This window comes from Cibotium barometz, chromosome 41 (assembly GCF_041138505.1).
Source record: "Cibotium barometz isolate CiBa-2024 chromosome 41, ASM4113850v1, whole genome shotgun sequence".
Classification (NCBI taxonomy): domain Eukaryota; kingdom Viridiplantae; phylum Streptophyta; class Polypodiopsida; order Cyatheales; family Cibotiaceae; genus Cibotium; species Cibotium barometz.
The window spans coordinates 12797756-12821854 of record NC_141086.1 but is presented as its reverse complement, the minus strand read 5'-3'; the positions used below and the strand labels follow the sequence as shown (position 1 = coordinate 12821854).

General features: G+C 39.2%; 1 protein-coding gene across 1 annotated transcript; it reads left to right on the top strand.

Annotated features, from left to right (window-relative positions):
- Window positions 1–291: 291 nt before the first annotated feature.
- LOC147614688 (uncharacterized) lies at window positions 292–1026 on the top strand. The gene is made up of 2 exons (XM_086779721.1): window positions 292–356; window positions 491–1026. Exon 2 carries the CDS (start codon window positions 507–509, stop codon window positions 867–869), a length of 363 nt encoding a protein of 120 aa, XP_086635847.1. The 5' UTR covers window positions 292–356; window positions 491–506; the 3' UTR covers window positions 870–1026.
- The last annotated feature ends 23073 nt before the right edge of the window (window positions 1027–24099 follow it).

The following is a 24099-nucleotide window of genomic DNA, read 5'->3' as shown; positions in this document are numbered from 1 at the left end:
GGACAGCGAGCACAAATGAGGGGCTTGTTAAATGGTGGGAGCACAAATGAGGGGCTTGTTAAATATCAAAAACCTAAGCTAGTGGTGGGAGTGTAAAAAAATCCAGTTGTCTGTCTCCATGGAGCCGAATCTTTGGGCACAAAACCTAGTCGTGAATCACGAAATATGAAAACCTAGTCGTGAATCACGTGGAGTGTAAAATATGTCCACAGAGCTGGCACACGAAAAAATAGCGAGCAAGCCAGGTATACATGAAAGAGAAATGGCTCTATAAATAATATGGTAGTAGGGGCTGCTAACTATCAACAACTACGAGCCTGCTTTGCTTAATTAGGGCGGTGATAAATACATTAAGTGTAAGCACTACTTCTGTTGCATAAATCAAACTTGGCTCCTATATACTATTTAGGTTTGTTAATGTGTTGCAGATTGGGATTTGCCCAGCAGTGATTGTAAGTACTTACTAATTAGGTTTGTTAATGTGTTGCAGATTGGGATTTGGAAGGATGGCCAACAAGAGCGTGCTATTATTGTTGATGATGATCCTAGTTATATCGGCGTCAACGTTTCAGTTGAGTTTTGCAACTGTAGACGTTGCGAACAGTAGCGACTACGTTATAACCATAAGCGACACTGTAACCGACCACAGTCTGGCTCCCGGCGAGACTGTAACGGGCCTCAGCACCGGGACCTATTACTTCTACAACCAGATCAGAGTCAGAGGCCTCCTCGATGTTAATGGGGCGCTTTATGCAGTGAAGAATTCTTTGACCGTAGCTGGCCGTGCCCAACTCTTCCTCGTGCTTGCCCAAGAAGGCCAACCTGCAGGCGTTGTTTCTGACGCCGTTCCCATTACCTTCGATTTTTAACCACATCAGTTTGTGTCTCCCCAGGTGTGACACCAAGTTTGCTGTCTCTCATGGTGTAATGCCAAGTTAGCTTTTCTGCTCTCTCGCCCAAGGTGTAATATCAAGTTAGCTTGGAAAGGTGGCCTACAATAATAATCACAGTTGTCAATAATGTTATTGTCTCCAAGGTCAAACGTTCAAGGCCTTTGTTTTGCAAAGTGGGCATAGTGGGTCACGCTTGACAATTAATTTTATTTATTATGTACGGATCTTGTATTCACTCTTATTGTAACGTTCCAATTAAAGTCTAGGGTTTTATTGGTAAGGTTTATATGGAATTAATTAAAAAAGACTCGTATTTAGAATGATTTAAATTATAACAACTTGTAAATTTAAACTTTGTAACATTAGTTTTAGAAAAGATGAAAAGAAATTAAATTCAGAAAAGATTATAATAAACAGTTTTAGATCAACATGCAGGGAAACCTTATATATTATGTACAAATGTTCTTACACCAAAGCCCAGAAAATGAGATCCGATCAACACATTACAATACATTATATAAAAACCACCTCCTTGCCTTTTTGGTGGCTGGAGAGAAAAGGCACAAAATCATGAGACTTGACAATAGGCTTTGCTCTGTAGATTTTCTTCCACATGGAAGAATATTTGTTGGTGTAGTAATGGTAGGAGGCTCCTTCATGAACAATATCCAAGAATACCGGTTGCCTTTAATTCCAAGCATATTGTTTTTTCACATTCTCTTTCTTCTTCGAGATGATCACCATAGTGAACAAGATCCATGTCGCCATTGCCCACATAGATGGTAATAGAGAGTCCAAAGGCTCATTGCTATGTTGATACATAGGAGTGATTTGCAAACTTGATGGAATGGTTGAATGCTTTGATGGTGTGGTGTGAGTAGTTGGAACTTCCACAACATAATAATCTTCAATCAAGTGTGGGTAGCTTGAGGCAAGAGGATCCATCTTTTCCAATAAAGTTCTCTCAAAAGGCTCTATAACTAGACACCCGCTTGTTGACACTAGAGGGGACCTCTTTCTAAGTGAACGTTTGTGTGATCAAAAGGGGTTTCTTATGTGAGAATCTTAGGGTAGTAGTTAGATGTTCCCATAAGTGTCTGTGTACACTCTACACCCTTCTCTATTTGTTAATCTCCAAACCGTGGCGTTCAAAGGTTCAACTACATTTTCTTTGTTTACCCATTCGGGTTGCATGATCTCGTAGATTTGGTGGTGGCCATCAACATATTCTACTTCATGTGTCATTGGATTGATCATTTTTTAAAAGTATGCCAATACACCACCCATCAAGGGCATTGAGGTTCCATGGGATTCCTAAGATCTAGTAGGAGGGAGAATATATGTGTTAAATATCACCATTTTTCCACTTGAGAGTGGTGTTACTACTCGTGAAGCTAGGGTTAGGTCTAGACCATTTTTGGCTAAGTAGAATTCATCGATGGGCGGGGTAGTAGCCGTTGGTGGTTCTATGAAATCCTCACTTTGCCGAAGATCAAATGCCAAGGTCAAGGAAATGATTTTTGAGGAGATGGGGGGTTAGGAATTGCTCAATTTTTGAGTGCCCCTAATTGCATGTGAGGAAACCTCATATAGAGGGCTAGAGGTAATTATGGCACCACCAACTTCCTAGACCTCAAGTGCATATGATCGACCTCCTCACAAAAATATCTCCTTAGTCAAGAATATTTAGGAGACACGATTTTGGAGATCTTAAGAGAAGAATTTTAAATGAAGCTCACGAGAGGCTTATAGCAGGACACCCTAGTTATGTGAAGAATTTCTTTTGGCTCAGAATCAAGAGAGATGTATTATATCATGTTTCATCTCAATGCCTAATCCACTAAAAGATAAAATACAAAAGGATAAAGATGCCAGGAGAGTTACATCCCTTGGATATTTTGTAGATAAAGTGAGAGTTCATAAGCATGGACTTCATTATTGGATTACCTTTAGTTAATGATGTTTCCATCTTAGTGGTGGCAGATCAATTAACAAAGGTTACTCAATTGCCAATAAAGAAGGCTTATTTAGCTCTTAATGTTGTTAAAGTATTTTTGAAGAAAATTTTCAAACTCCATGCATTGCATAGAAGGGTTGTTAGTGATTAAGATGCAAATTTCACATACCATTTTTAGACTTCTTCAAAGCTATGGAAACTTCTCTAGATCTCAATACTGTCTACTACCATCTTGAGACTGATGTCTAGATTGAGAGAGTGAACCAGGTGATTGAAGATATCCTTTTAGAATTTTGTGCTTTGCAAGAGTGAGGGTGGGGTCCACATATACACACTTATAAAGATCTTTTTACCATCAAAGCACATTAGGTTTGAATATACAAGCCATATGCCTGATTTTCAATGTGTCATAGCCTTAGAGATCCTCCTCGAAATTTTACCTTTGCAACACACATTCCAACCAAATGAGCTGGGATGTAGACCAAACTTTGTAAGAATGAGGGTGGGGTCCACATATACACTTTTCATATGAGCACGTTTGGTTGGCATGTGTGAGCTAGACACTTGATTTTCAATGTGTCGTGGCTTTTGAGAGCTCCCTCATAACTAAGCGTTTTTTCCACACATTCTAACCAAATGAGTTCAAATGCTGATCAAACTTTACAAGAGTGAGGATGAGATCCATATATACACACTTGTAAATTTTGGTCACCATCCAAGCACATTTTAGTCACCATCCAAGCACATTTGATTGAAATGTGCATGCGAGGCACCTAATTTTCAATGTTTCATGGCCTTAGAGAGCCCTCTTAAAATTGGAAATTTTTCGTGCACATTTCAACCAAATGAGCTTGGATGGTGAGAAAACTTTGCAAGTATGAAGGTGAGATACACATATACACACTTGCAAAGTTTGGTCAACATTGGAGCACATTTGGTTGGAATGTGGAGGCCCAAAGGCCCAAATTTGAGGGGGCTCTCTAGAGCCATGACACATTGAAAATCAGGCATGTGGCGCATACATTCCAACTAAATATACTCTAATGTTGGTAACGAAACTTCACAAGTGTATATGGATCCCGTACTTATTCTTGCAAAGTTTGGTTACCATCGGAGCGCCTTCAGGTTGAATGTGTGCAAGCCAATGGTCCAATTTCAAGCGGGCTCTCTAAGGCCACAACACATAAAAAATGAGGTATCTAGGCATGCATATTCTAATCAAATGTGCTCTCATGGGTGATCAAACTTTGTATGTATGTATATGTGAATGTCACCCTCACTTTCGCAAAGTTTGGTCACCATCTGAGCACATTTGTGTTGAATGTGTAGGCCAAAGTTCAATTTTGAGAAGGCTCTCTAAGGCCAAAGTCCAATTTTGAGAAGGCTCTCTAAGGCCACGAAGACACATTGAAAATCAGGTGTTTTTCATGCACATTCCAACTAAATGTGCTCTGATGGTGACCAAACTTTGCAAGAGTGTATATGTGGAGCCCACCTTTCTCTTGCAAAGTTTGGTCACCATTCGAGCTCATTTGGTTAGAATGTGTGGGCCAATGGCTTAATTTCAAGGGGGCTTTCTAAGGCCATGACACATTAAAAATTAAGCATATGGCATGCATATTCTAACAAAATTTAGTCTGATGGTGACCAAACTTTGTAAGTGTGTATATGTGGACCCCATACTTACTATTATAAAGTTTGCTCACCATCTCAACACTTTTGGGTTGAATGTGCCGGCCAAAGGCCTAATTTCAAGGGGCTCTCCACCCCAAGGCTATGTCACATTAAAAATCAAGCATCAGGCACACATATTCCAAATAAATGTGCTCCAATATAGTGAGAAAACTTTGCAAGTGTGTATATGTGGACTCCCTCCTCACTCTTGCAACGTTTGGTTACCATTCAAGACTTTTATGCCACTAGCATGGTTGGTGAGATTATGGTTGATATGCCGCCAGTGGATGACAAGCTATGTGATAGTAACTTTGGAGTACTAGAGTAATGGTCACACTATGACTGACCATTGTATATTATTTTAGGAGAGTACTTTCCCTTATATTATGTACTCTTATCTTTTGTAGAGAAGAGAAGAAGATTGAGGAAAAATCAATCATCCATCTCTCTTGTGTCTTAAGCTCTCTTGTGTGTGTGTGTTTTCTTACAAGGAACGCAAGCTCTCCCTCTCCCCCGCATTCTCTTTATGGTATCAGATCTCTGGTTTGTATGAGAGATTAGGAAGCATGCAAGAGGAAAGAACAAAGTAAGCAATGACGTGGTACATGGGTAGGAGCATAATCATCTCTTTCCCTTCTTGTTTAGGTGTATGACACCCCTAGGGTAGCTCTGGGAGCTACACATCTATGCTTATGACTTTATACACCCCCTAGTAGTGTGGTAGGTGCCTATGCTATCATTTCTTGCACCATTCCCTCCTCACAAATTTCTCTGACTATTTCCTAGGCTACCTACACGGCTAATTTGCACATATAGGCATATATATATTTAAATTATGGTCACTGCCTTTGTTATCATTTCTTGCACCACTCCCTCACTACATTCTCTCACTATTACATGGCTATGCCTTTGTACACTTATAGTGTGGGCAGTTGGTGATGGTCTTAGCCATCTTGGGTACCCTCTCTTGGCTGGCCTAGTCCTTTGATGGTGTGGATTGTAGAGGTATGTGACAAGATCTTTCAAGATATTATAACAATATTTACAAACCACACACTTCCACTACAATATAATGAGGCTATAAAAGCTAAAATAGCAGCATTTTTACGCTCCAAGTTCTAGGAAATATTTGGGCTATTTCGTTTCTAGAAACTCTTTTATTTTTGTTGTGCAATAGGATTACTCTACTGAGCACCCAGATTTTAATGTTAGGTAAATGGATGAATGGTATGTTTGTTTGCATATAAGTATGCATAAAGATGAATAAACACATAAATGGGCATAAAACATAAATGGGCATAAAACATAAAATTGAAAAAACATACATGTGTAGGCAAAAATGGTGTCTATGCCTCACTGGCTACAATAATGATTTAATGATGGTGATTAGTTTCGTGACATCTACAGCATGAAAAGGGTCTCTCAAAATTGAAGTTCGAGAAGGAGAAGCCATGACTACCTACACAATATATACAATTATCTATATAAGACATGATTAGAGTAAGCATAAGAGGCTCATGCATAGAAGCCTTATATGTAAAAATGAGGTCTATGCCTCCTTGGGCCATAGCATTGATTAATAATGTGAGTAGTTTCATGACATCAATGGCTTGAGAAGGGTCTCTCCTCGAAATTGAATTTCGAGAAGGAGAAGCCGTGACTACCTACACAATATATACAATTATCTATATAAGACATGATTAGAGTAAGCATGAGAGGTTCATGCATAGAAGCCTTATACAAAGAGCCTTATATGCAAACATCATTATTAGAGTAAGCATGAGAGCTTCATAAGGTTATAGCATAGCCCCATGCATATTATGCATCAGGCTTATGGATAGACTCATGGTGAATACTATGCATAGGCTTATACATAGTATGCATAATGCTTTTATGAAGCCTTATGCATAAGGACCTTATGCACGTGAGACTTATGCATAAGGGAATTACATGAGTTGCATGCATAAGAGCCTGATACATAAGAGTTGCCTTATGCATGATCCTTGTTCCTAAGCATATGATGCATATGTATGAGCTGATGAGGCATACTCTATGCATGCACTGAGTATACATAAAAATATGGAGCATACTCTATACATTCATAAAGAGAAAATGCCTTAGGGAATTTATAAATAATGCATAATAATCCTAAACCCAAGTACGTAAGGGTGTAAACAAGAAAAGCATAAATAGCAAGAGAGCTTGTGTAAAAGAGATTTGCCTCAAGTGGTTGAGAGAAGAGTTGCGTAAAACATGGCTAGCCCTATAATGCAAAACAAGAAAATGAGGTAAGGAGGAGATCAATGATAAGTCTATGTATATGCACAAGCCTTATGCATAATCCTTATATAGGAACCTACGGGCCTCTAAGGTATATGAATAAGCCTTATGCACAAGCCACGAAAATGAGGTCAGAATGCACGAGAGAAATTATGATATAATGCATGCACGCATTATGAATAATTATTTATGAGTCCTTATGCATAAGGTGAATAAGAACCTTATGCATATTGCATGTTTAAGTGTGCATGCATACAATATGCAAAGCATTATGTATAATTCCTTTATGAAGCCTTATGCATATGTTTTTATGGAGCCTTATGCATAAGCCATAAGACTTTTGCACATAAGAACCTTATGCATATGAGCCTTATGCATAGAAAGACTTATGCATAGGAGCCCTATGCATAAGCCATAAGCCGTAACTCTTATGCATCTGCTGAGACTTATGCATAAGCCATAAGCTTTATGCATAAGAGCCTCATACATGAGTCACGTGCATAAGAGTCTTATGCATAAGCCTCCTTATGCATAAGCCATAAGGAGGATTATGCCTTATGCGTAAGATCCTTATACATGAGTCACGTGCATAAGAGCCTTATGCATAATCCCTAAATTGTATACATGAGCATAAGAATTAAACATATTCAAAAGCCTATGATACATATGTATAAGCCTATGAGCGATACTCTATTAAGTCATAAAGTATGCATAAGTCTATGGGACGTACTCTATGCATGTAGAAATAGAGCATGCTTAGATAATTTATAGAGAATGCATACTAATCCTCAAACTCATCTTACAAGGGTGGAAGAAAGAAAATCATAAATAGAAAAAGGTATTGTGTATAAGAGCTTTACCTCAAGTGATTGAGAAGAGCTGGGCTCAAAAAAGTTGAGACCTTTAAAACAAAACAAGAAATTGAGGTAAGCATGAAATCAATCCTAAATAGGGCTATGATTTAGGCTATGTATATGAACAAGCCTTATGCATAGGATCTTATGCACAAGCCTTATGTACGATTCTATGAGCCTATGAGGTATATGAATAAGCCTTCTGCATAAGAGTCTTATGCAAAAGGTGCTTATACACAACTATTATGCCAGAGCCTATGAGCCTACTAGGTATATGAATAAGCCTTTTGCATAAGCCCCTTATGCATAAGAGATTATATAAGAAAAGAATCCTCATATGCATGCATTAGCCTAAGCATAAGGCTTATGTAGAGAGCCCTAAGAGTTTCTATGCATAGAGGCTTATGCATGAGCTTCTATGCATAAAGTCTATTCAAAGCTTTTATGCATGCCTATGCATAAGTTCTTATACATAAGGATATTGATAGCCTTTATGCATGGCTATGTGAAAGTTTCAATGAATAGAAGCCTTTTATGCATGAGCTTCTATGCATAGAGGACTTGGCGAATGAGCTTCTATACATAGACGCCTATGCGAATGAGCTGCGATGCATGCATTAGCCCAATGCACATAAGGACCTTTTGCATATTAGCCTTATGCATAGGCCATAAGCCATATCCATAAGAGCCCTATGCATAAGCCATAATCCGTAACCCTTATGTATATGAGACTTATGTATAAGCCATAAGCCTTATGCATAAGAGCCTTATACATGAGTCACATGCATAAGAGTCTTATGCATGAGCCTCCTTATGCATAAGCCATAAGGAGGCTTATGCTTTATGAGCCTTATGCATGAGTCACATGGATAAGAGCCTTATACATAAGCCCTAAACCGTATACATAAGCATAAGCCTTATGCTTATGCTTATGCTTATGTATACATAAGCATAAGCCTTATGCATATTCTTAAGCCCATTATGCATATGTATAAGCCTATGAGCTATACTCTGTGCATGCATAAAGCATCCATAAGCCTATGGAGCATACTCTATGCATGTAGAAACAGAGCATGTCTTAGATAATTTATAGAGCATGCATACTAATCCTAAACCCCATCTTATAAGGGTGGAAATAAGAAAAGAATAAATAGAAAAAGATGTTGTGTGTAATAGCTTTACCTCGAGTGTTTGTGAAAAGTTGGGCTCAAAAAAGGTGAGACCTATAAAACAAAACAAGAAAATGAGGTAAGTATGAAATCAATGCTAAGGCTATGATTTAGCCTTAGCAATACATAGGCTATGATTTAGCCTATGTATATGCACACAAGCCTTATGCATAGGAGCTTATGGACAACCTTTATGTAGGATTCTATGAGCCAATGAGGTATATGAATAAGTCTTTTGTGGTACATATGAATAAGCCTTTTGCATAAGAGATTATATAACAAAATGAGCCTCATATGCATGCATTAGCCTAAGAATAAGGCTTATGGACAGAGCCCCAAGAGTTTCTATGCATAGAGGCTTATGCATGAGATTCTATGCATAAAGGCTATTCATAGCTTTTATACATGCCTATGCATAAGTTTTTATGTAGAATTCCGCACTCCAACAAGGTGCATGAGGTGCTTAAAAGGTACCTTCACAAAGACAAAGAAGAGAGGTGTTGAGAAATTATATGGATTGAAGTCCCACGATCGGCACAAGATGCTTCAAGTAAGTGAAACATTGAAGTTGTACATACTTAACTTGTTCAATCATGGTGTATAAATGTTTATAGTTTATTCTTACTATAAGCATTTCTAATTGTGCATCCCACGAAGTGCGAGAGACGATTTATAATACGGGGGAGCTTGTGAGGTTTGTACCCCAAACTCCCATAGCCAATTTTCTACACGCATTTTCCTCAAAATGATTTGTTTATTGTTTCGCATTGTAGATATGTGAGCTCAAAGGAAATTGATCCATGTACACTTGACTATGCAAGGGTCATGGCAGTGGAGGTGGTTTGTTTGATGGAGGAGACATTCCCACACAATCAATTCTCACAAGCCAACTACATCTTATGGTTCATTTAATTGATTAGATTGCCATATGTGGCACTATGCATGCTCGATGGATGTTCTTTCTTGAGCGTTTCATGAAGACCTTGAAGGATTTTGTAAGGCAAAAGGCAAAGCCTCAATGTAGTATGGCTGAGGGTTGGTTGGTACAAGAATCACTTGTTTATATCTTAGAATACCTTGTCGAAGTGAATCCCTCTCTCCCTCGCCTATGGAGCAATGAAGAAGACTTGAGGATGACCTCTCATGTTCCTCAAGGAAAGTGAAAGACTCAAGTCATGGACACAGAGATGCATAGAGAGCTTAATACCTTTTGTGTGCTTAATAGTGATGTGATGAGAAGATGGGTGGCAAAGTATGAGGATGAAAAGGCAAGAAGAAAAAGTGAAAGGTCGGATTTTGCAGGGACAATGGAGGTAGTGTGCCATACCCCGAGCACCTACGAATCTTGATGTAGATTGGCCATATGAGGAGATGGAGAGAGTGGCGCAAGACGAAAACATGCATATCACATTGGAGGAGTGGGATTATGCCTAAGGATGCTTCAAAAAGGTAAACAAACTTGTGCTCATCCTTTGTCATGACCCAAGGAGTGGGATTATGCCTAAGGATGCTTCAAAAAGGTAAACAAACTTGTGCTCATCCTTTGTCATGACCCAAGGTGATTTTGGTAGCTTCACCTTTCCATCTGCTCTATTTTGGGCCCATAAGTGGTGCATGCATTGAACCTCTTGTAAATCATCTCATTGTGCATTGCTCTCCTTTGCTCCTGTGATGGTTTTTCAAAGCATCACCGCTATATTCTTGAAAATGTGCATTGGGTCAAGAAGATGGTTCACTAGAAGGTCATTCCAGTATGGAAGTTGATGGAAAATGGATAGACGTTTCATTCCTGGAGGTCAACAACAAAAAAGAGGATGTCAATTTCACAAAAACGGACCGGATTCCTACTTTTTAACCAAGGGAGATCACAAACCAATGAGTATAAGAAACTTCTTTTTTCTCTTTGACCTAATAGTAAACCAAAGAAAGTAAGGAGGAGACGAATTTGTAGCAGAATGCTATTGATACTTGTTGGAACTAAGAGGGGTGACCACTAAAGGACATAGGGCTTAAGCACACTAAGCAAAATGTACTCACTATACGAGATAAACACGTAAAGTGTTAATTAGCACTAATTGAATGAGTTTAGCCATTATGAAAATGACAAAACACAATGATTAATAGAAAAGCATGGTATCAACTAAGAATCACTTATCATGATTATATTAACCAATAAGGATTGCACCACTAAGCACTCTCTAATCACACATAAGCGAAGGAGAGCTTGCTTGATTTATAGGCTACCAAGAGACTACCACCTACAACCACTTTCCTCTTAACCTATACTTGATTTACTTCACCTCCATACACAATAGGTAGGTGCCTTGATTAGTGGAGAACTTAGCCACCTAGTCTATTATGTGTCACAATTCTAGACTATCACTATAACGCGGGTGTGTCTGTGGAGCGAGCATGAGTTAGCGAGCAGATTGGGTTATTGACAACTTACCCGTGCATGAGCGAGGAAGAGTGAGCCAGAAGATGTATGGATATGTACAAATGTATATGTACAAATGTAGTAATTAATCGTAACAGAATACTAAACCACCTATATTTATGAACAAATAACAAGTTGATCATGAATTGACAAGTAATTTACAAATAATACAACATAAAAAATATACTAGTGGTAATATTGAGGCAAGAACAAGTAACATTATCGTGCTAGTTTTTAGGAGAATCTAAGACATAGGGTATTTCATGATAACTTCAAAAAGTTGAAATTTCTACCACATGGAGATGCCTATGTTGGTATTTCTACCATCACAAAATAGTGCTACACTAGGTATTCTTGGGCTACTAAAAAGGAGTAGAACATAAAAGGAGGCAAAGGAACTCTGGCCTAATGTGAAGTGGAAGGGTAGCTCCTTATAACTTTTGTGAGCATGTCCTTCAAAACATGTTGATTGCTATTGATATCTTACCCAAGCACCATAAAAAACACAAAATATATATGCTTGCAAGCAAGATATGTCTTCTTGTTGTTTACCCTTGCTATAAATACACCATGTGAAGAGGAGCGTTGCTTCTATATTATCACTTCAAATGGTGGAATCCCTTGCTCATCAGCATCAGGAAATCCCACGAACACACGGGAATGGAATGCATGAAGAAACTTTTTTATTTTATTCTTATGTGTTGCTTGGGACATTATGGGAAATTGAGTAAATAGATTGGGAGCCATTTGGCAGTTCCGATACGTATGCAACTAGACCAAATTTATTTGTGATTGCCCCGTCTTTTTTTCAGTCCGAAAAGGGAAAAGAACTCTAGTATGCATGTAGGGTAGTGTTGACCACTTCTTGATTGGATGACCTAAACTTGTGATCCATCTGACCTAGGACAGTTAGAGTTACTACCGCCATTTGCCAGTGCTTCCTTTCAAAGCTTATAACATGCGCATTTGGTAGTCGACTCGTCGTTTCGTACTGCGTACACACAGGACCAATGATGTTGCCCTAAACTCAACCAAGACTACCTCATGTGGTATCAAGGGCTTACTCTCGATTGTCCTCAAAAACATTATCACTTCCACTTGTTTTCCGCCTCCAAATCACATTTTATGAAAGGTAAGGGATAACATGACTTAATACGAATAATTTAGAGTAGAATATTTGGGGTTTTTGCTTGGCAATGTCATTAGCAACATGGTGCTTGCATGTGAAAATAGGCTATTTCCACCACTACTAAATCAATCCTTCATTGGGTATGTGCCAAGTATGACATAACTTTACTAGTATTGAAGCTTGTTTTTCAATGTGGTGAGCCAGTGCATTGGGTATGTGCCAAGTATGACATAACTTTACTAGTATTGAAGCGTGTTTCTCAATGTGGTGAGCCAGTGCATTTGTGAGATTATCGCCCTTGACAGTGCAAAGGTGCACAAGGCACTTTTGTTCATTCTCTATATAGTAAAATAAAACCATTCACTAGATAATTTCCTAGATATAAATGAACATATCTAGGAAAAGTGCAAACTAGAGAAAATGAAACACTTTCCTAGATAGCTAACTAGGAAATACAATGCATGGATTTTTCTATATAGGAAAATTTATTTATATAGTAAAAATTTCCTATATAAAATATTTTCCTACAAGGAAAAAATCTCCTATGTAGGAAGATTTTCTCTATATAGAAAAATTTGCTTACATAGGAAAATTTATCCTATATATGTAAATTTATCTATGTAGAGAAATCCATGCATTGTATTTTCTAGGTAGCCTATCTAGGAAACTGTTTCATTTTCCCTAGTTTGCACTTTTCCTAGATATCCTTATTTGATCTAGGAACTTATATAGTGAATCCATTGTATCTCTGTCTAGAGAATGCTTATTAGCTTATCCTCTAGATAGGTTATGCGAGTGAATGAAAGGTGGGGTGCCCAATTAAGTGAGGTTTTCTTAATGAAGGTGGAAGCAACCATGCTAACACGATTTAAATGTTCATTCATAGCTAGTACTGCATGTTAAACTCTGTAAGAGATCAATGGAAATGAGCTTTCATGACTGTGGTCATGTTGTGCCGAATGTGAAGAAAGTTATCAATGCTCTTGTCATGCTGGAGGCTAAGGGCATTTAGCATCCATCATGCCCATAGCTTGATTGAGTTATCCACACAATGGCTTACAGTCTATAGGTAGACAAAAATATATCTAAAACAATCTAGGAGACAGATTCCATCTTTCCATGTGTCAAAAAACAAGGCAGAAAAGATGGCAGGTGTAAGCTTAGAAAAAGACAAGGTAGAAAAGATAGCAGCTGTAAGCTTAGAAAAAGGAAGTAACATACCTTTCCCCATCCTGCTAAGAATTTTGTCTGCATGTCCAAAGCACGGAAAAATGACACATGAAATTTAGAGGTCAGAAAAACTCATAAACTAGAGAGGAATTAATAAAAGCATAAGCGAGAATACAACTCAACTTCAAGGTCAAGCCAACATGAAAAACCCTTTAGTGAATGAGCGAAATGCATGGCAAATCAAACCACATATGAGCTTATGTAGAAGTGAATCAAGCTGCCAAGTTGTAAGCCAAGATGTGGTGTAGGATTAGCAAGTGTCATTACAGTGGGAAGTAATATTTTCTCCAAGTTGAAACATGTAGTGCCCGTCTTTGTCATCTTCACACCGAGGGGATTGAGCCCTAGGCAACTCCGTTTACATAGGCATTCAGAGGAGCAGGATTAGACCTTGCTCGAGCAAAAGTGCCCCCTTCAACATGCCTTTCATGCTTTATAAAATGATGCCCACTGTTGGCAATAGGCTCGGCCTACACAAAGCCATCCAACGTCCATGTTCCACCATCATAAACATACTCTTTTATAATGAGACCCTTAACCATGAACAAATCACTACCAACATATTTAATGTTGATTAAAACAAGCCATCGAGAGACATACCTACTATTGATCTACAGCAACAAATCGAATCCCACCTTCTTCATCAACATGGGGCAATCAAAGATCTGTCTTAGGACCAAAATGGTGCCCAAAAGTACTCATGTGATCAGTATAGCACAATCAAAATCCCTTGTCTATAATTTGCCTCTTCGTTGGACTTGGCTAGCGTGGCTTGTGTTTGTTGGAATGTCAGATGCATTGACATGTCCTGATGCTGGAGGTTCCCAATCTAATCAAGAAAATGAATCGTTGAGAATTTTATAAAAAAATTGAAGACTGCAAATTACAAGGTTCAAATACGCACGAAAAGAAGTCACAGTTGTTGGATGAACATCGATAAAAGCATCTCCCACAGTTCCTTTCTCTCTGTGCTATAAGCAAGGAGCATACTTGCTCACATGGCACATCACTGAGCCTTTACATACTAATTATTGCATCACAGTTATACATACTATTAAAAAAATTCAAACAGAAAAACATTTACTAGAAGCTATTCAAAGGTTGGGAGGGCTTGAAAAATCTTCCATGATTTTACCTGTGTGATTAGGTGCTGACCTTCGATCTTGATGAGAGATCCCTTTTTGGTCAATCTTAGAGCTGTTTTGTTCAATGTTAGCACCTCTATTTCCAACATGCCCTCCCCTTGCAAGACCATGCAAGCCTCATGTCATGCTGCAACAAAGATTGTCAAAAGATCATACATGGTGATGAGGTCAATTTGTGAATGTGATGACTTGAGTGACCCTGTATCCTAGTTTCACATAGTTCAATCAGCTCCTTTAGGATGGAGTCACCACCTCCCCTTGCAAGACCATGCAAGCCTCATGTCATGCTGTAACAAAGATTGTCAAAAGATCATACATGTTGATGAGGTCAATTTGTGAATGTGATGACTTGAGTGACCCTGTATCCCAGTTTCACATAGTTCAATCAGCTCCTTTAGGATGGAGTCACCACCTCCGACACAACCTGCATGCAAAACATGAGTTAACAAACACAAGACACACATCTTAAATGTTACAGGAGTTGAATAACACATACAAGGGTATTTTCCCCAAAAAACCTCTCTTCTAGGTGCAAATGATTCTTGAGTGGTTCTGGTCTTATTATACGACTAAACCTTCAATACACTACTTTTCAGTGGGTTTCTGGCCATCAAATTTTTTTTAAAAGAATGTAACTTTATCAGCACATCTGTAATGTTCTTTGTGTGATCCATTTTCCACCAATAACATGGGCCCAGATGTTGAATGGGTTTCATGGCATGTAGCATAATAATCTAGACATGTGGATATTGTCCTTATTACAGATTAATAAAGCCTCTAAACATGGAAGGTAGATCTGGGCACAAGGCAACTCCTTTGAGGCTTGGCAAGTAGAAGGGAATGGGCTGGCTGGCTTCCTCATTCCCCAAACCAGATGGGTTGGCTACAATTGTTGCCAACATATCTTGACTTGGAATGGGTTCCAAAGCTTTGTCAAACTTGTATCTAAGTTTGGACACAAGCACAAAATCTTTGCTCATAAGAGTGATCCTATGAGCAAATGCAGCAGCAATGTATCCATCATTCATAAAGTCAATTAAAAAATCTTCAGCAGCCTCTTGAAGACACATAAGGGCCTGTGACTCCCATCGGACTTTATCAAGATTTGTGTTTCTCATTTTTCCAACTAACCTTTCTGATATGTCCCTGACAACCCGAATAAATGGCAGTCGAGGGATGAGAAGACTAGTAGATTTCTGTGCCGCTCTGATCTCTCTTAATGACTTCACCTGATAGTTTAATCTCTTTCTTGCTGTTGCCCTAGCACGAGGCTCTGGAGGAGGCTTTTCTTGCTTTTCATCGCTAACTGGCTTTTTGGAAGATCCTGGTTTGTCTTCAGCTTTTTCAGTCTCCAAAGGGGGGTCAACTTTCCTTGCAATCTGTTTTGTCCTCGCCATTAAAGTTAAAGAAAAAAAAGAGACCCGATCGAGGTGATTTGTGTGTTGAGATTAAAAAAACTCACAGTGGCCCGAACGAAGCGATGGGGCGGATCCAAAGTGGTTGGATAAGCACTATCGCTTGATTCGGGCAATGACAAATGGAGATGGAACTAAGCGATTGAAGGCTTCCAAAAGTATTGGAAATGTGCAATCGCTTGGTTCTAGCTTGATTCGGTATGGCCAAGTGACAGGGGAGGATCCCGAATGAAGCGATTGGGCGGATCTAAAGTGGTTGGATAAGCACTATCGCTTGATTCTGGCAATGACAAATGGAGATGGAACTAAGCGATTGAAGGCTTCCTAAAGTATTGGAAATGTGCAATCACTTGGTTCTAGCTTGATTCGGTATGGCCAAGTGATAGGGGAGGATCCGGAACGAAGCGATGAAGAAGGTTCGATTGATATGGATGAGATATATGGGTGAGAAGGGTAAAAGGAGATTTCGGGAAATTCGGAGGAGTGATCTCGCTTGATACGGTGTCGGTGAAAAATAGAAATGTTTTCAAGAAAATTAAATTTTTATACCTCAAATCCGTCGTACATAGGACCGTTGGATACACGTGTCATGCAATCATTTTTGCCATGTGGCACGAACGATCACTATTTAAGGTGTTTTTGCCACGCTCCACGTGCTCCATCGGATATTCTCAAAAACTCTCTCAATTTTTTTCTAAACTTTTGGACCGCTTATTTTTGCTTAGTCAAGCTGTGCCATATAGTGACTTCCAAGCCCTATTTTGCAAAACCCTTTGTTTTTTTTTCAAACCTTCAAATTGCTAAAGCCCGCACCAAGCGATAGAAGCATTCCAAAACTTTTGGACCACTTATTTTCGCTTCGTTCGGGCTCTTTCATATCAAGACTTCTAAGCCTTCTTCAGAATTATTCCAGCATTTTTCTCAAATATCACAATCAGTAGAGGGACGACATGAACTTGTTGAAGAAAGCCCAAGTGAAAGACTCTTGAATGCTATTTTGCAAGATGGTCATGACATGAAGGTATACGTAGATGCAGTGGAGATATTCAATCTAAGGTTTGTTCTTTCAGATGTTTTGATGAAGCTTAAGGACATTCTTGAAGAGGAGTACAAACAATTTGAAATGTCAATTGAAGCTCATTGTTTTCATATCGGAGACAATGATTTTTGTCACCTTACTGATTTTACTCAGCTGTCAGTGGAGAAAGCCAAAGTTACAAAGAGGTTCAGTAGATTTTCAAATAGAATCTCTTTCACATGCCCTTCATCCATTTCTTGTCCAATTCATAAAAAGCTTTGTAACCTTGTCCCCAAGGATGTCTCCTTTCTTTTCTTTCTATTTTTGAGAGCAGAAATACAAGATAAAGAGCAACAATCAGAAATTGATGCAGAGAAGGAGGAAGAAAACTTAAATGTCACCACAATCTCAAAGCTAGAGAAAAGTGAGATTTTAGAAGAGGAAGAAATTGATGTTCAAGCTGAGGAGAAAGAAAGTGTCAATCTTGATGTTGCTGAATTTAGGGCTTTCACTGTTACTGAAGAGCCCTCAGAGGAAGCAAGCATATCTGAATCCTCTGTTACTATTCCAAGCCTTCCTTTCTTCTATATCAATGAGAAAGATTTTATTCCTTTGTCCTATCTTCAATGTCTCTTCAATATCAGGGAAGACTACTGTATTGCAGCAATTTCAGAAGCTTGTGAGGTGACCAAAGACTTTATTGATACAGAAGTAGAGTCAAAGGAAGAGTTTTTGGCACTTGATTTGCAAACATCTGACCACTCATTTATCCCTGCTCCTGATGCTCTTGCCTTGTGCCTTAAAAGAGTGGATGAGGAGAAACCTTCCCTTAGAGATGAGGATTTTGAGAATAGGCTTATTGAGTTAGGTGTAGAGTCTTTTGGCAGAGATTTCAAGCTTCGGGCAGATTCTGATAAAGTGGAAAGGGTTGGCTCATACAACTTGATGAAAGACAAAGTAGTAATTGAGGATGAGTTGCAGAAGGTAGTTTCCATTTAATCTTTTGCAAAATGTTATTGTGATTGTAATTTTTTTAAAGTGAGGTTTTTGTCTTACAGATTGAATTGCTTGATAAGGATGATTTTCTAGGAAGAGCTAAAGGCAGCAGAGTGAAAGCTACAGAGACTAGGTCAAGAAGGCCTTCATCTGCTCTCATGCACTACTTACCTACATTGGATAAGGCTGTGTTCTGTGCATTCCACATGAACTTCTCTGAAGATGCTGAGTTGCCAATATTTGCCTTGAAGTTGTTGTCAAGGTTCATGGGATACACTCCCCTTCAAATAAATGCTAACAAGGTCTTGCTTCTAGAGAGAGCTGCTGCTCTTAGAATCTTTGGATATGCTGCAGGTTTCAATGCCTCAAGAGCAGGATACTTTCTTTGCTACTCTAGCTATGCAGCTGCAGCTGAGGAGTCAGATATCAATCTTCTTGGAGGTTATAGAAGGAGAAAATTTTTGAGATACAGAGGTGACATGCCAAATAGTCCCAAGAGAATCAAAAACTAATGTACACACAATATTTTGCAAGGACTGATTATAATTCAGCAAATATTTTGTAAGAGGTACAAATGTGTTAGTAAATCATTAGTCTCTATCTTGAGGTGTTTGTGTAGTTTCAGATTGCTGGTTCTTTGATCTCATCCTTTGTAATTGCCTCCTGTAGAACCAATTGAATAATTCTTTAAGTGCATTGCTTCTTCTTTGACCACCTCCTCTTCTGGTACATCTGAAAAAGGAAGTTCTCACTTGATAGTGAGGCTTTTCCATTCCTTGTGTGTTCCATGTTGTAAGGGGTCCTTCTGTAGCAAAATATGGTCCATGCAAGTAAAGAATATGCTACAAAGACAATTCTTTGTTAGTAAATTTAAGAAATTACACTTTAATTTTAACTGTTTTGATAAGTCTGAACACTCACCAAGTAATAAGTTATGTCTTTTTCTCCCCAGGTATCTATGATAGCTTTTATTAAAAACTTTATTGCTTTTTTGAAATCATCTGCATAAGTATTTGAACCAACTTGTTGTCTTAGGACTTTGAAAAAATTGTCGAGTTTTTTCCAAACTTCCATACGTTTGTTGGCTACATCTGGTCTACTTTTGACATTTGTGGTGATGACACATAGATGTTTCCAGTAGTTCCACATTGCATTGACTTGTTTGGTGTCATGGTTGCTCAAAAATCTTCTTGCTTTTGCTCCTCCCATTGAAACATCTTGCAGAACATCACCTGTACCTCTAGAAAGAACAGGATCTTTTTTAAGATGCACTTCGCCACCATGGAAACCCATTTGAGAGAGCAAGGCTTCGCATTTTTCTATGCACTCATCTGCAAGTTTAGTTGGCTTAATAGAATATGCATAGTCCAGATGAAGTCGGAGCAATTTATCCAAGATTCTTATCTCTGCATGCAATGTACATATATGCACATTTTTTAAATGTATTGGTAGAATTGGATCCGAAATTTTAACAGAAGTTGGATAATCGACAACATTCACATTATTTCTAGATGGTGGTTTTCCAATCTCATTTTCTGCAAGCCATTCTCTTGTCCCTGTGCTTGCCATGCAATAAAGACATGGATATTTGGTATTTGCTCCTCCACATATACCAAACATACACTTCAATGCCTTGAGGTCCGCACTCAAATGCCATTCCACAATGAAATCACCTATGTCGTCTACATGAAGGTGTTCACCTGCATTTTGGCTCTGAATAACTGAAGGAATATCTGTTTGTGAGAAGAGCCACTTTAATGTTTCATGACTCTCTACTGGCACATGAGCTGATCCAATCCACCATAGCTCCATTTCTGATTGAGTTTTGTGGTATGGAGAATCAAGCTTACCTTGACTATAGTCCAATGCTTTATTCATTAGGGATATAGATATTCTTTCCATTTTTTGACATTTTTGGATTTGAGCTTCATCTAATTTCCTTCAGAATCTATTTCTCGAATGTTGTAATATCTCACCATAAAAGATTGGACTTTTCTAATGTTCATCCAAATATTATTATAAACGTTGTATTCAAAAGACGATTTTTTTTTGTCTCTCATATGGCATTGTTCCCTTAATATAGAAATACTCTCCAAAATGTTTGGAAATTTCCTCATTTAACAAAGTTCTATATTTTCCAACATTGTGAGGTCTAGGCAACCCAAAAGCTTTGATTTTGTAATACTTAAGGACCCTGAACCAGGTTTTAGAGATGGCTCTGTATCCCTTTCTACTCACTCCCACTGTGTCACAAACTTCTTGCATTTGGGAAGGCTGGACCAATAAGTCCATATCTTTTAGTAGATGTTGAAAGACTAGTTTTTTTTTAGTTTGATTTTCAGGAAGTTTCAAAAGTTTCAAGATATCCGACCTATTCATAAGCTCATTCAAAAATCTTACCCTTTCCTGAGCATTAGACATGTCAAATCCTAGAAGGGTAGTAACATGATCTCTTACAAGTTTTAACCTTTTTTTTCTTTGTCTAGATCTCTCTGTCAAGTTAACTACATCCCGCATTCGTTTTACTCATGCTCTTAACCCTATTGGAGTTTCTTTTAAGGTTTTCAATTGATCATTTTCTTGTTTCAAAGACACTATTTTGTTTTCAAGTTCTGTAATTTTTGTTGCATTCAAAGATAAAGTATTTTGAAGATATGTAATATATTCTGCATGTGATTGAGATAGTCTTGAACTATAACCAAGTAAGCCATCCACCCCATCACCAACAAATCTAATCAAATCATGTGGTGTGTGAAAAGAAGGATACCGTCCTGTTCTGGGATCCGGTGGATATAGACTTCCATCTGTCCATAGGTCAATATGCTTCTTTCCTTCGTTGCGAAGATGTTGAGCTTCATTCGCAAATGAAAGGGGTCTTTGGTAGACACTCCGTGTAGTTGCATACTCTTGGTTGAGCTTGATATTCAAATGAAACTTACGATTAGATGTATCACTCATTACTAACAGAGCTAAAAATATTAGCAGAGCTATTAGAACATGAGAGACGCAGAAGAATGAGAATGAGATGTAGCTTGTGAAATTCTTAGAGAAGCAGAGGAGTGAAATTTTTTGGAGAATGGATGAGAGCGCGTTCGGAGGGAATGGTCATTCAAAAGTAAGAGAAATAAGTATTTGCCGCCGCTAAAAGAGGATAAATTTCGAGACGAGCCATTAAAGAGTAGCATGAAAACGATATATTTTTTTAGATTTTAAAATATGTACTTAGATACGTGTTCAATCACATAGATACGCTTTAAATATCCAAAACGGCCAAATTTGGAGCCGTTTTGACCGTCAACATTCTACTAATTAGCAAGTTAGCGAAATTCCTTACACAGCCCATTTTGAGACATTTTTGGCCCTAATGTATTCAGACTGCAGCTTCGCTAAGGACAAGGGAGACCGGAGCTGAGTTTTGGGGTAGGTGTTGCATTGGTTTGCTGGGGCTGCTACGGTGGTTGGTGGCGACAAAGAGAAGAGGCGGGTTCTTTGTTTTGCAGAGCTGCCAGTCCCCAGCAGGATCGCCACAAAGAGAAGAGAAGCGGGGTGACGAGGCTGGTAGCACGCAGGTAGAGAAGGAGTTGGTGGTGTACGTTCTGGTAGTTGCCACCTCTGGAGAGGGAGAGAGTTTTGGGTAGAAGGTGTTGCGTTGGTTTGCTTGGGCTGCTGCGGTGGGGATAGTGGCAAAGGAGGGAGACAGTACAGTCGCCGGGAGAAGCTGGTAGCAAGGAGAGTGAGAGGGAGCAGTACTAGAGTGTGTTTTTGTTGGCGGTGCTGTTGCTGGCGTCTTAGAGCAGCTCGTGGGCTTGACATCGTGATGAGTCGAGGGAGAGGCGGGCTCTAGGAAGAGCAAGACTGTTCTCTCTCTCCCATGGAAGGCAGCCAAGGAGAAGACAGGCTAAAAACTCCTCTCTCACGACTGGAGTCTGATCCTTGGAGTTTTGCTTCCCCGAACACACGTACGTGTTTGCTGTGACATCAGCATTTTGACTTGCAGTGTTTTCTCTCCTTTTTTGCTGGCTCATGGTTGTCTCAGAGGTTCTCCTCTGGCCCTTTGTGAACTCGACGCTATTTGGTGGCTTGGAGGGCAAGAGTAGGGAAAGCTTCGGGGCTGTTTTGGAGGACGAGCTTGTGGGCTATTTTTAATGGCTGCGTTTACAGCTGTATGCATGGACACTTGGCTGCGTGTACAGGGACTCAGGGATGTATCTCAGGAAAAGATAGGAGACAGGTTTGTGTGGGTTTGTGAACTCGAGGTTGTTTGGCACTCTTGGTCTTGAGAATCAAGGGACCTGGTCAGAACGCTGTGTTCATGTATTTACAATTTGTGACAGCCTATGCAATTCAGCAAGGGCTCTTTGAGGCTGTGAAAATAGCATAGAGTCTGTTGTGGAAAACAGCCTTGGTTTTAGCACTGTTTGTGGATGGTGCTATGTATGTTTACACGTGGGAACAAGACTGTATGTGTTGTTGGGAAATTATTTTGTCTATGGTGCCCCTGCTTTGTGCTGTCTTTCTGGTGTGGGTGGTGTGGTGAATTGTGTGAGAAGTATTCCAGCTAGTGTGCTGGTGGTGCCCCAGGCTCGTGGTGTTTTCCAAGGCTGTTGGATGGACAGCTATAGAGGCAGGTGATTCCGTGTCCGGAATTTCTGACACCAAGATTCATCGAAATCATGTGGAGCAAGGGTTGATTCACATCATGATCGAGTGCAAAGTTAGACTAGTGCTCAAGCGGTCTACTAGGAACAATGGGCCCTCCCGAGTGCTTGGTGGAGTACATATGCCATCCGCGCATATGCCATCCACGGTGGGAATGTTAGCAATCGTAGGGGTGTGGATATGCAAAGATTATACAAGTCAAATAAAGTTGGATGCCCTTTCGTAGATCATGATGATGACAGTGAGAAAGTTTGCACAATGTTCATAAGGGACATGTTCCGGACACTAGGGTTGATTTGTATCATTTGCCTATTCACCCACGCTCTCTGCTCTCTTCTCTAAGCCTCAAGGGGCCTCCTCACACCACCATCCATGATAACATCCACAAAGAAATGGGGAGAGGGCATGCAACAATGCTTCCTCTATCTAAGATCCTACCCTCTCAATGGCTAACACTTATTTAAGCAAAATCTGGACCTAACTGTTGTGTCAGTTCCATTGGATGTATGTATGCAAGGCAAGTATGTATGGACATAGGCATCTAGCTACATGTATGAAAGGGCATATGCATGCATGTATGTATGACTTTGAATGTACTGTCATGTGCGTGCATGCATGCATATAGTATGTATGTTTGTCTATGTATTTACGTATTTGTGCACGCATGCATATCCGTATGTATGTATGTATGCATGCTCTAAGAGCACACAACTGTAAACATTGGAAACAAGCACTCATGCGACTAGTGAATGGGCTATCCAATCTTCCCGAGTTATGGTTGTGCAAATAGAGATTAGATGGGAACGGGCTACGAATAATACATTCATTTTTCTTAATGAGTTAAAATCTGAAAATTTATCCTTAAGCTATCCATTAATCAGTGGATCCTTGATGTCAGTGTAATCTCGCTTTAGATGTACAACGTCTGAAATTTTTTCATCTAGCTTTAGATGTACATACTACAACCTAGGGTAAAACTAATATGTATTATATTGTACAACATACGGTTTTTGAACTTTAAAGGTTTTCATTAGATATTGATATATTAAATATGTCAAGTAAGCTAAGCTTAGAATCACAACCTATGGTTTTTGGAATGTTTAATAATTAAACAGCGTACCTCTTCCAGCATGACCACGAGTCTTCTTCGTTTTAGTTCGAGGTAAGGCCGGTCCGGTTGTAGATGATGCATTGTGCTCTGCCTATCCAGTTGCAGAAGAGCCAAATTTGGCACCTGGTCATG

Coding starts and splice junctions, on each gene's coding strand:
- LOC147614688 (XM_086779721.1), top strand. CDS start 507: ATGGCCAACAAGAGCGTGCTATTATTGTTGATGATGATCCTAGTTATA.